At 41.4% G+C, this 13,229-nt stretch overlaps 1 protein-coding gene across 8 annotated transcripts in view; it reads left to right on the top strand.

Annotated features, from left to right (window-relative positions):
- The window catches only part of Rad51b (RAD51 paralog B), a 521,906-nt gene that overhangs the window by 360,392 nt on the left and 148,285 nt on the right, over window positions 1-13,229 (top strand). For 6 of the 8 annotated variants that reach the window (XM_027418385.2, XM_027418384.2, XM_035445265.1 and 3 more), the window contains one exon: window positions 7,397-7,604. In XM_027418385.2, the coding sequence (XP_027274186.1) occupies window positions 7,397-7,604 (208 nt within the window). The remainder of the gene's footprint in view (window positions 1-7,396; window positions 7,605-13,229) is intronic. The other 2 variants (XM_027418388.2, XM_027418386.2) reach the window with 1 other exon arrangement.

Below are 13,229 nucleotides of genomic sequence, written 5' to 3'. Positions count from 1 at the left end.
TAAGCCAGCACATCAAAGCACGGAGAAGCCCCTGTTGAGTAGCCCTGGACTCAGAGACCCTCTCTCCTCTTCCTACTGTTGCTTTAGGAAGGAGTCAAGTAAACCTACAAGCCCCTATTATCATCTGGACTGTTAAACACAGAAAGGTAACTGGTAACTACTTCACTCAGTGGAAAAAAGAGATGATAAAATCTGTCTCTAACATGCCCACACGCAAAGCTAATGATAGCATTTGTCATATTCGTGATGTCTTTAAAAAAAAGTCTGACTTGTTTGAAAAAACATGTGGAAACCTACTATTTCATAATCTGTGTGTGTGAGGGGGGAATTAATGTATGCAAGGGATTATGTTCATATCAGAAGCCAATAAAAAGCCCAGTGCAAGATATGTGATCTCTCCCCTCACGTTGTTGATCAGAGGTACCCTAGAGACCCACAGAAGAATATAAACTATTGTCATTACTCTTAGTTGTCTACTAGGTCTTGATGATAAGACCCGTTGCTGAAGACACTACATGCATTATTCATAGTATATAGAGAAATTAAGTCATTACTGACCAGGAAGCTTCCTCTGCTGGATAGCTTTTATAGTACTGTAAGGTGCTATGCAGGCCACTGAGGGGAAGAAGTCATCAACAGTCTTACCTAGCTGTGGACCCTGGGAACTCTGGGACCTGCAAATAATGACCCTCCTGGTAAGATATGCCCATGGGTATGATACTGGCATTAATGTTATAGAGTAACCAACAATTTCTGATTGGATTTAAAGACCACACCACAGAAGGAAACGCAAGCTTGGTACTGTAAATCTGGCTGAGAACCCATAGTGGGGTAGTCACAGGCCCCAGGGGTGAGCCCACTATTAGTCTCTTACTAAACAGACATCGTATCAAACCGTTTTCTAAACTCATATCTCTCTGTCTGTAGGCTAGTGCCAAGGTCAGGTCAGATTTCATCTGAAGTTTCCTTGTGCATTCAATGATGGTTAATGCAGAAACTCATAGTTGGTCAAAGTGTCAGTGAAGAGCCCACCCACAAGTGAGACATCTATCTATATCACACTCCATCCTCAAGGTTCAGGGACCATGTAGAAGAGGAGACAGAAAGTTTGTAGAGTCAGAGGTTAGGGAAGACCAAAGTGAAATGGTGTCTTCTGGACACAATCGAATGGCTTGTGCTCATGAACTCACAGCAGCTATACCTGCCTATGCAAGACTTGTACAACATCATGCCAGTTAACAGTGTAGCCTGGAGGGAGAAGAGATTCCCAGGTCCCCTCCCCAGCCTGAGGAGCTATGGACAATTGATAGTTTATGGGAAAAAGAGAGTCACTTTTCTCTAAGAGGGTAGATACTGGTAGTCAACTTGCTCCAGTGAATGGCCCCACACCCAGGAGTATATAAACAGCACAATTGGAGTCAGTTATTAAAAATTTTTTTAAAAGGACGCAAAGTTGGAATAGAGAGATGGGTGGATCAGGGAGGAGTGAGTTGGGCGATGAATGTGATCAAAATACATTGCATAAAATTCTCAAAGAATTAAGAAATATTGAATTGACTTACAAATATTGAGTTACTAGTTTGATAACCATTAATATTTCTTCTGCTGCTAAACAAGACCAGATACTACATTCTACCTATTCTACCCCTGCTGACTACAAGCTTTGTCTTCTTCATTATCTTCTAAGAGTTTAGTCAAAGGCACCCTTTCTATCAAAGGCTATGCCTCTGGGCCTGGTAGTCCAACATTCTGTTCTCTCCAGTTGATGCCAATACTCATCATAGGCTATGGTATACTTGATAGCCACTCATGGGAGCCCTAACACTGATATTTCTAATCCTTCAATGTAGTGTGGATCAAACTAAACACTTAAGTTGCCCATTAAAGCGGAATGCATCCTGGACCAGGATTAGTAATCTAGGGGATGGTACAAGTATAGCCTTGTATCATAGCGTAGCTAAAGATAGCTCAGCTGCAGCCAGTGATCTACACTGGGCTCATACACTAGTAGAGAGTTGAGCTTAGATGTTCACATACCTTGACCCTTAGGCCTGATGACCAGTTTATTCTGTTCCCACCCTCTGTTATCAAAGCATCTGACAGCTGCCTTTTTAATACTTAATGGAAGTGTGTCACATATTTGTTTCTGTGTATGTTTTCCAGTCAGAACAGAAACTTTGTCTACAATCTTCCCTACTAGTTCCCATCTCTTATTTCTAATTGCTAAGTCTTCTCTGTGATAGCAGTGCCTATTGTGTTGTTTATGAGTCTGTACCTTGAATTTACCTCTTTCTAGAAAAGTATTTCCTTTAAACAAGGCATTGCACCACAGTGTACAAAAAGATGGAAAGGATGCAGTTACAGATGATGATGATGCAAGAGGAAACTTGGGATGCAGGATATAGAGAACAGAGGAAGCCTGAATATGTGCTGTTGACATGAGCATGGCCATGTCAAGGACCCGGTAGCCTCAGGTTCAGAGGGATGGCAGAACCTTCCTCAAGAGACTAAGTGCTACTGTTGGCAATATGTGCTGAAACTATCAACCATAGTTTTCCCTCCACAGATATTTACGGTCTGAGACTGTTCCCATAGAGACTGCTCCTATGGAGAGTAGCTAAATCTGTCCCTTGATCCAGCTCTACTACATAAACTCTGCCTCCTTGTTTATCTGTATGTAATAACCCCACATCCTTGTTCAGCTGTCTGTAATAAACACAATGAGATTCCGGGGTGCTATGATTTCTCCAGCTGAAGCCCAGACTTCCCTATCCCATGTGTTTTCTGTCCATGTGCCCATCTGTCTGTCTTTTATTCATTTTCTCACCACTGTAGTCAGGTTCATCCCTGGAGCCATGGGGAACATGGCATGGAGACTTTAAAGGAAGAAATGTCCTCCTCTTTATGTTGGGAGGGAGTATTAGCAATGGGATTCATGGTCTGTGCTCCATTTTATGAGGATTGCTTTTGTATACAAATGTGTTTTTATGCATCCTATAGCCAAGGCAGTACTAGAAAACAAGTGGTCTCTTCATAAAAAAAAAAAAAAAAAAAAGAGTCAAGTCAGTAGTTACTCTATAACTTGTGGGGCTCCCTGTCCCCCTTCTTAGTAGGAGGATGGTGTTCTCCTAAGTAATTATTGAGCCAGATTCAGCCTCCTCCTGATTTCAGATGAAGCCATGAACATTGAAACTCTTATCTTCCCTTTTGTCCATGAGTCCCCCTCTGGCTTTGTGGTTATAGTTGATGCTGATGTACATATGTTGTGTTTTCAATTAGCCATGCTTTTAAGGAAATGGTGAAAATAGCAGATGCACTTTCAATTGAAGTTTTATTGCCTTTAAAGATATAAATAGCAAATGTATGTTCTTTGTCAATAGTGAACAATATGCTGTGCAAAGGGGCTACTGACTTTTGTTTGTGAATGTTTTTGTTAAAGATGAGAAACTATTTTTACAATTTTTTAACAGATAAAAAATCCAAAACCACCCATACACATTCATAGTAACAGGCTATTATGTAAAGTTGGGCATGAGACTCTGAACAAGCAAAGACTTCTGAGTCAGCAAAGGATGGCTAGGGACAATGATGAGGTACCATATGCCATAGGTTGGGTACTGTGCTAAATTAACTAAATTGTCAAGTCTAATACTCAAGCTCCTGGGGGTTAAGTATTATCACATCAAGAGAAGTTACATTGGCCAGTGTCATGTAGGTCAGAAACAGTAGAGCCTAGATCTGAGCTCCAGTCTGTCTAATTCCAAAGCCACTGCCCTAAACCTCTGTGCAAACTGCTCTCACACAAATTTATGTCCAATATCAGAAGCCCCAATTGCTCTAGTCGAACAGTTTATGAACAGCCCTCTCAAATGTCAGTGGGAACTCATTTTCAGAAACCAGACAGTGTTAAGACTCTGTTTATAACTCTGTAGTAGTATTTTATAAGTTATTTTAAGAGCATAGTTTTCACGTCTCCAGATTGCCTCAGAGAAAAACACATCTGTAGGCTTCTGTCCAAGTTGTGATTATTTGTAATTGATGCTTTTGGAAGTGTTTCTGTTCCATCTTTTTTGCTAAACACAGATTTAGAAATCCACACAATTCCATCACTTGATGTGATTAGCAAGCCCCCAAGTTCCAAGGCAGTGGATGCCTTCAGCACCTTGACTTTAAGACTCATGATAAGAAGGGAAAGAAAATTGACAGAGCCTCTGAAGAGAGAGAAAAGGTTGTCTTCTCCATCTACCTCAGGGGAAATGTGTGTTCTCCTTTCTTCCCTTCCTTATCCTGCTCCCCTCCCATTCCTGCCATTTTTATGCTGGGAACCCAACTCAGATCCTGTTGGTTTCAAGTCAAGTACTCTGCCACTGAACTGCAGCCCCACTCAAAGCAGCTATTTTGAAGCCATCTGTAGCTTGCTAGAGATTTGCAGACTGTTACCAGTTCCGTACAGTAAAAGCATCACCTCAGTGTGTGTTTCCGTTACAAAACCAATGTTAAAAAAGAGTGATGGAAATATTTTAGCTGATGCCTTCTCATTAATTTATACTGTTCTGGAGAAGCCATGCAGCTCCCTTTCCTCTTAATGTCCCCAGTGTATGTGGTGACAGGCTTTACTTTATATAATAGGTACTATATTCAGTGAAGTCTTTTTTTATATATACTGCTACCACATGGTTAGAATTCTAGTCATTCTTACCAAGCCATCATCTGCAAGAATCCCACAAAAATGAAAGCTCACTTTTTATTATCATATTCCTTATTCCAAACCTAGCCAACTAAAAATAACTTTGAAATAGTTCATAGGAAGCAACCTTCATGTCCACAGATAACTGATCCAATAAGCATAACATAACAGAGAGGTGTTGAGTATGTTTAGATGTATGGGCAATGATATTTGAGAATGAACAGACTGTTATTGGGCTGGTCCTAGTGTCATTCACTTTAATTTCAGCTCTCAGGAGGCCAGCATGATCTCCATAATGAATTCCAGGACAACCTGGACTACATAATGAGACTCTTTCTCAAAAGAACTAAATAAATTTTAGAAAGAAAAAAAGAAAACGTCATTTTGAAACTCATCACTTTGTACAAGGAATATAGGCTAATAAAAGTTTTTAATAAACAAAATCAAGGCTTATGTATCTAGACTTCTCAGAAGTCACAAATTAAAAACAGAAAAAACAAAAACTAGAACATACATTATTTTGCTCCTTGGTAGATAAGGTGCATACTATTATTAGAGTAATGTCAGTGTCTGATTGGCTTTGCTTCAACTAAGTATCTTTTTATTATCTCTTCATGTAAAATTTTAAAATATTTTACTTATTATTTTATGTGTATGAGTATTTTGTCTACATGTGTTATGTGCACCTCATGCTTATAGTTCCTGCTGCAGCCAAAAGAGGGCAACAGATCTCCTGAGCTGAAGATACAGGTGGTTGACAATTGGCCTATGGGTGCTAGGAACCGAACCTGGGTTCTCTGTAAGATCAGCAAGTACTCTTAACCACAGAGTTGTCTCTCAAGACCCTTTTTATACAAAAGTTTGTGGTTAACTTAAAAAATAAAAAGGCTAAGTTTAGTGAGAATTCTCTGCTTTAAAACTAATGTCTGATATGAAGATCACAATTTAAAGTTCAGTTATTAGAACCAATGTCTCTGAAGCATCCTATGTTATTAGCTTCCATGCCATCCTTCTAGAATAGCTACAATGGCTTCTGGCTAGTGCACATTGACTTAGTACCAGGCACCCCGTTGAGTACCTCATATTGTTTATCTCACTTAAGTTATGTAAAAATTCAGTAAGATTGATACTGTCTTGTCTGTAGGACATGGGGCTCAACAGTTTAGTAACTTTTTCAAGGTCCAGGCTGTCAAGAGTCACAATTTGAATTCCGCTATAGTAAACTATGAAGTTTATGCTATATATTATGAAGTGAGAGTGAACATAATTTTTCATTCATACCCTTCACATGAGTAGTTGTTATTTTTAGGCATCTTCACTGAAGACAGTCCAGGGGATTCTTACCAGTCTAGATGAGAAGTAGGAAAGCAAAAGAATATGAGGTATGGGCATGGAAAATACTGTGTGGGCTCCTAGAAAGTCTGACCAGCACTGCAGAGTAGCTGGAGACGCTGAGTATCCTGGATACGACGCCCATAAGACTTTGTCTCTGCTAATCGAGCCCCTCAATCTCAACCTGACCTTGCCATTCTACTCTCATCTCACCCCTCAATTAAGCTGCCATTGGTCCAGGATTTATATGTGCCACTGGTCCATTGAAGAGACAGTGACAGAGATATGGTAGAAAAGCTGGGTCATGTGGATGTCTTGTAGTGTAGCTAGAGGCAGAGCACTTGGCTAGCATTCACAAAGCCCTGGGTTCAATCCCCAGCACCATGAGAAAAATTTTAAAAGAGATTATTCTGTTCATATAAGGATGGCAAACCCATAAACTAACCCTCTCGACGGACCAAGATGATTCTGTTCTATTAGAGCACATTTCAAGCACTGGATTGTGCACAAGGAGAGGTTTCCTTCAAGTGACCAAGATGCTCAGTGGTTCCTACTTGTGATGGGACCTTCACCCAGAACTTTTGAAAATGAGTGTGTTCTTGGAATTTTCAACAGAGTCTGCATTTTATTCTCTCTTTAAATTAAGCAATAGAATATACCTCACTAATGGAAATTTTTAAGGGAAAGATAGTTTCTTGGCTTACCACATATAAAATCATTGTATAGCATTGGGTCATGTGAGGTAAGTTGTTTGTAATCCTTTCCAGGAATTTTAAGTGCTGTGGACATTTGTTTTTAGCTAAGTCGTGTTGAACTTACGCCTTAAATGCATAGTGACACTGCACTTCTTTGGTTTCATCGACTAACTTAAAAAGAAGCCTATGTTATTCTTTCAGAAATGAATTTTATTTCTGTTTCACACATTGGAAATAATCCTGACTTTGGGGATGACACGAACCCAGTGGCCTCCAAACTTTAAATGATTGCTTTAGAGCCAGTACCAGCCATAGCTTAGATTTGGGACCTAGTTTTCAAAAGATTGATAAACTTCATAAAATGTGGGTGTGTGCATCTTAATTCTAGTTTGTCCTCTGCTTTTAGCTACTGCTATAACACTTCTCAGCCTGCTCAGCATTTGGGGAGACTCAGCCAGCCATGTTAACTCTGAAGAAAGCCCACCTGCTTCTGTTTTCTGGGTTTTGAATATCGATAGGCCCTGCCTGAAGATAAGCTGGTGAAAGTTAGAGCTGGGGTTTTCCTACCTAGCTTTATCACTCTTCTCCTAAACCACAGTCTGCCTTTTGATAGCTCTAATAATTAATTTGGTCTTCTCCCTTTCTTCTCCCTTCCCCCTCCCTTCTCCCTGTCTGTTCACAGGTTATCTTGACGAATCAAATTACGACCCATCTGAGTGGAGCCCTCCCTTCTCAAGCAGACCTGGTGTCTCCGGCTGATGATTTGTCCCTGTCTGAAGGTAAAGGATCTGTCTTGGAGAGACTGAAACTTGACACTGACATACAGCCTCCTGCTGAGAGCTGGGAGACATGGCTACTGGACGCTGGTCAGTGCAGCCTGCTGGAGCCAGGTGATTTAGGCTTGGACATCTTACCAGGCACCTGATCTATTCTTGTCTGTCTCTGAGTGAGTTCCCTTTGAGTCATCTTCACACACATTCATCATCTCCCCTGGAGGGAGTCTTGTCAGCCTTCTGTGGTGCCTTACTAACCAGTTGCTGCTTCAGAGGCTGATGCTTCCTCATTGCCTTTACTAGTGGTCCCTTTGTGATCTCCCCTTTTACTTGTATTGAGTGCCTCTGGACTGCCTAAAACTGTGCCGTGGTTCCATGGGCAAGAGATGTGACATTCCCCGTCAGCTTTACAGAAGGAGCAAGACAAAGTCTACACAGTTGTAAATCTGCCCGTTTTCTCTACCGCCTCCTACTAACAAAGGTCAGACTGGCTGGGATTTTGAGGGCAGTGAACCTTGAGTAGCTGGGGGAACTACATCAGCAGCCAGAAGGTAGTTTCTAATTTTGTTGAAAGTCCTCCCTTGACATTTCTGAGCTTTTCTAGTTGCAGCTGAATTTGGGGCACAGTGCTAGGGACCTGAGTGGACGCACACAGCTCTTCCACTTTCTGAGAACTGGTCATGATGGAAGACAGGGGACTTTCAGGCCTAGAAAGGTTCCTGACTGTCCGACCAGGTAGTCTTCATGGATCGGCACCGCTTTTGTCTCAGGTTGGAAGCCCCACATGGCTGCTTTTTGGTTTTCTTTTTCATAGTGAGAACTACTGACATAGTTATGAAAACTGTATAACGTTCTGTGTCCCTTCTGTCTATGTTCAGTGATCTGTCACCCTCCTGACACCTGAGCTGAGAACCTCAAATAGCTGGAATTCACCTCCCCTTCGACTCCTCTCATCAAACTGGCTTTAGATTTCTTTCCAAATATATCTTTCATGTGTACTGTCGTTTTCTTTGTGATTTGTGTTATGATCAGGTGATTTATTAAAACTCATAATTGGCTCATTTTAATAAACCCTATAAAACATTCTGTTTCCATTCTGCTGTTTGGCCTTCCTCCAGGGTGTCTCCCTCCTGTTCAAAATGCTGAAGATGCTCTTTTTCTGAGGATGTGCTAAAGTAAGGGTACCAATTTGAAAATATTCAGGGGCTTGAGGTTTATTGTAACATCCACATACTACAATGTGGGGGTTGGCAAATGCAAAACCTTCAGTGTTTTTCTTTGGAGTGGACTAGTTTCTAGAACCCCACTAAATAAGGTGAATCCTTCTTAACCCTTCCGGGTCAGCCCTCCCCTTGCTGGTCAGCCCACTAAGTCCTTGAATAAAGCGCCTATGTCAAGTATGCAATCTTCTGATGCCCTTCCCTCTGTTTCTAGAACAGCATTTCTCTTCTATACTCTCACCCCTCTTCCCAGAGCCACTTCTCCAGGCTTAATAGAGCCTCCTGGCCTACACCATTGGTCTTGCTCTCTCCTTCCTCTGCATCCTCTCTGCCTACTTGGATATGTAAAGAAATGCTCTAAGAAGGTTCACTTTTCATATATTTTAAAACAAAATTGGTAGATGTTTCTTTCTGGTGTTAGAGAGCAAATTTAGGGCCTCTGCATATTATAATAGCAAGTGCTTTACTACGGAATATGTAACCAGCCTTAAGCCATGTTCTTTTTGTGTGCATGTTTTATCCCAGTGACCAACTGAAAGTCATAGGCATACTGTAATCAGTAAGGGAGATTTTAAGTGAGTACCACAGAAAATAGTGACCAGTTCTGCCTAGGAATGTCATTTGAAAATCCTTATACATCACACACACACACACACACACACACACACACACACACACACACACACACACACACACACAGAGCTGCCTGCCTTCTTCAGCTCTGAGGAAACCAGAATAGAATATCTTGCTTCTTTTTTATATATAGCCAAGAAGTAGAACAAAATGGAGGGGAAAAATGACTTTGAACTCTGGTGTAATGGCAACAGAAAATAAGCTGTTCATAGGAAAGGGAGTTCCTAGCTCATCCTTAGGTAACTAACTATTCCTAATTATGAAACTCTAGCAGGAATTGAAACAGTTGGTTTTTGGTTTTGTTTTGTTTTCCTAAGGCATTTTTCTTGTATTGAGGGAATGTGTAAAGAGGACATAGAAATATTTTTCTCCAAGTTTATAATGGAGTTACTTACAAGTGTGTTAAAATAAACAGATTTTGACTGGGGGAAAGCACTCATGAGACAGTGATATTTTATCCCCAGGACTTCAGACAACAAAACAAAAACAAAAATAAAAACCACACCAAGGGGGAGGGAGCATTTCTTAGAACATGCATTCTTGCTCAAATGTATTGCAGTGGTCACTAAGTTTCTATGAAATATGAAATATATGATATAAGATAGAATAAACTACTTTCGGCTTTTAGTCCTTTATTTGGTCACCTTTGCCTATGTGGTAACTATGACCATGGGCAGATCTTTTGGACTTCAGTTTCTTCTGTCTGATGTTATTTTGAAGGATTCGAAGATTGCTCAAGTCGTTTCCAGTGCTGACATGGTGAGGTGGGACTGCAAGCTGGGAAGCACCCAGCCACGGGTGGCTCCTTTGGTTTCCAGAGTCCTGTAATGGGTTTCAGCTGTAGAGCAGAGGCCCCTGACTTAAACAGTACTCGCTTGAAAACAGTGGGGTGAGAGCAGGCAGCCAAGAGCAGCCAGCAATAAAATGATCTGGGTTGACCTGAGAGGAGCACCCAGCAGGAGCTGATCCGGGAAATGAAGTCCCTTCTGCTCAGATGCAGAAAAGGGAATACAAGTGACCTGGTCCAACTGAGCCATCTCTTCTGCCCAAGCTGATCCTGTGCTATTAATATCTGCCAGCTGCGGGGCCCAGAGCATCCCCTGCTGAGATCAAAGGCGCCCCTATCTTAGTTGGAACAAGGTCATCTGCACAGGGCTATAAAAGTAAGTCCTGGCTGGCTACAAGGATGGCTATGGGGGAGGAGAAGTCAGGAGATGGGAGGCACTCTCCTGCTTCTTTCATCTCAGCTGACCAGCTGTTGCCCTCCCAGTGTTTGTAGAGTTGAGAGTCCTTTGTTTTTGTGTTGCTGCCTCTGCCTTATTCAATTTGTGCCTGGGTTGTTGTCTGGATTAAGCACTCCCAGTACTCACAGTTTGGGTCCATGATCTGAGTTCCTGAATTGAGGTTTTGTTCCAGTGTTGAGTTACCCAGCTCCTGGGTGGGAAGACCAAACAAGGGAGGAGTGGACCTCATAGGCCAAGGCCTTTCCCAAACTACTCTTGCCTTACAGCTTGTGCCTTGAGAAGGAATTCTTAAAAGGCTATATTCAATTACTTGGCATTTTGCAGTCTTGCCTTTCACAAGCTCTCTCATTAATTCAAGAATATAGAACTTTCAGGGCTCATGCAAACTTACCGAAATTGTGAAGTCATCCCATCCCAGTGTGCTTCTCACTCTCTCTGGGTTACACAAACTTCCAACTGTGTATATGTTTGTACGGATGAGATACAAGGAGAACCAAGAGACAGATAAGCCCAGAAATATATATATGGAGTGAGAAAGAAACAATACAGGGGGAGGCACATGGCAGGTATGCCTCAGCAATGAGGTCATTTGTCCTACTCTGTATATAAGGAGTAAAATCTCACCACCCATAAGGTGGGTTGATCTTTAGACCACCTTATGGTCTTACAGTAATATCAGGACTGGAGAAGACTTCAACAATGTTCTGTTTGCCCAACCTGATGTTTCACAAAAGAGATTGGCTAAAAATAGTTTTTATTGTTTTACGTTTTCCATAATTCTAAGCCTGGGTAGGTACTGTCATTCCAAATATCTTTCCTTTTTTGTTATATTGGCAGAAACCCTGACACCTAAGTTGTCAGAGTTCAGTTATTTCAACTTTTTTGTTTCTTAGCTCTTGCTTCTTCCTTGTAGCCACTGAAGAGACCACAAGTTGGGTCCCTTCGATGCTGGGCCCCAGTCACAGGGACTCTTTCCCCATATTGATCATTAGAGACAGGATCTAATGATCCAGCTGCCCATAAATGCATATCCCACACTGATCTGGGATTTGAGCAGAACTAGCCAAGCCCCCATATCCTGGGGCATAGTTGATAGGTGACATTGATGTGAAGTAGCAAGACTGAAGCTCTGCTCAGCCCACTCCTTTGGCTTGCTTTCTTCTGATGGATTAGGAGGGTAGCGGTTACTTCTCAATATGGTAATGTGGCCCACTTGAGGAGTACCAGGTGGCTTCATGGGATGGAAGGCATTACTAGGCTTCTATCTTACATTCTGACATCTGGCATATTGGTGTCTTCTTATCTCTGTTAGTAGTCTTTGGTAGATTATAGCACATGGAAACTAACACTTAAAAGTGCATGGAAGGGTCAAGGATAGAACAAAAGAAAAATAAAATGCACTTCTTACTAGAACCAAAAGTGTTTTTTAGTTTCAGTGCTGGAACGCCTTTCTATTCCTGTTGCAGTCAAGGGAATTGATGGCTGATTTCATTTGCAAGAGAAAGTATTTTTGGGATTCAAATTCCCTAACAAGCCACCCCTGCAAAAAGCTGGAGTCCATTTGAAAGATTATATGCAAGTGTGTGTGGCTTGTGTGTCTTTTAAAATAAATTTAGCAAGCAAAAGCAGCTCAGAATGGTTGGGGCAAAGCAGGGACTCGTGGTTGTGAAAGAAGCAGACTTCAAAGCGTGGTATGAATTTTCTAGTTTTATTTCCACTCTTGCTTTCCAGCTGGATCTGCTCTGGATTTACTGCAGGATGTTTGAAAATGTGGCTCCCTGCTAATCTCAGACAGTTGCTATGATCAATGGTTTCTTTCATTTCCGATAAAAAACACTGGTGTTTCTGCTTAAATTGTGTGTACTTTCAGCTTTATTATTTTAGTTGTGATTTATTGTTCTGCATTACCCAAATTTGTAATCCATTAACCACAAACTTTTGGGTGGGTTGGTCAAGTTAGCCAACTCTCTCCACAAGTTAACTCCAAGGCCTTTCAGAGTTCAAGCTCACACTGAAGTTCATAGGTCTGTGTAGATCATGCAGACACGGATGTGGGTAGAGTGGGTTCAAACCCACTCTTCAGGGATTTGATGTATGGCTATAATTGGTGCTTTTGGTATAATTGGCATCGGGTATCACCATGTGACTTTGAGGTTAATAGTAACAACTGTTATTAACAGCATTTGCATTAGCATTTACATAGTGCTATAAACTGTCTTAAAATGATGAATATCTTAGTTTGTCTCAAGCAACTGAAGCATGAAGGAGAGAAGGGGATTGTTCAAAGCCAAACAGTGTGTGAAAGGGGTAGTGCCCAGGACAGAAGTCACCATGCTTCCCGTGAAACCTTTGATTTGGTCACTGCAGCGCCTTAGGAGTAAGTTTTGGCTAAAGATATTTAAGGACCCAGTGATCCTTCAGTTTTTTCTTCCAAAGCCACAGACATATGTCAACACGCAGGGCATTTCGTGTGTTTCTCTTCCTTCATAAGGGCACACACATCTGCCCACATCTCACATTCCCTGAATTCTAGAATTTGCGGTACTTGACTATGCCTATATTACTTCCAGCAACTGTTTAGATGCCATGAAAAGTCTTAATTTATAGAAAAAAAAGATTAAAAGCACGAAAAATGTGTGGTGTTT

The sequence above is a fragment of the Cricetulus griseus genome, chromosome 5, assembly GCF_003668045.3.
Source record: "Cricetulus griseus strain 17A/GY chromosome 5, alternate assembly CriGri-PICRH-1.0, whole genome shotgun sequence".
Taxonomy (NCBI): Eukaryota; Metazoa; Chordata; class Mammalia; order Rodentia; family Cricetidae; genus Cricetulus; species Cricetulus griseus.
Note: the sequence above shows the minus strand (reverse complement) of the source record. Positions and strands in the feature narration are given on the sequence as shown.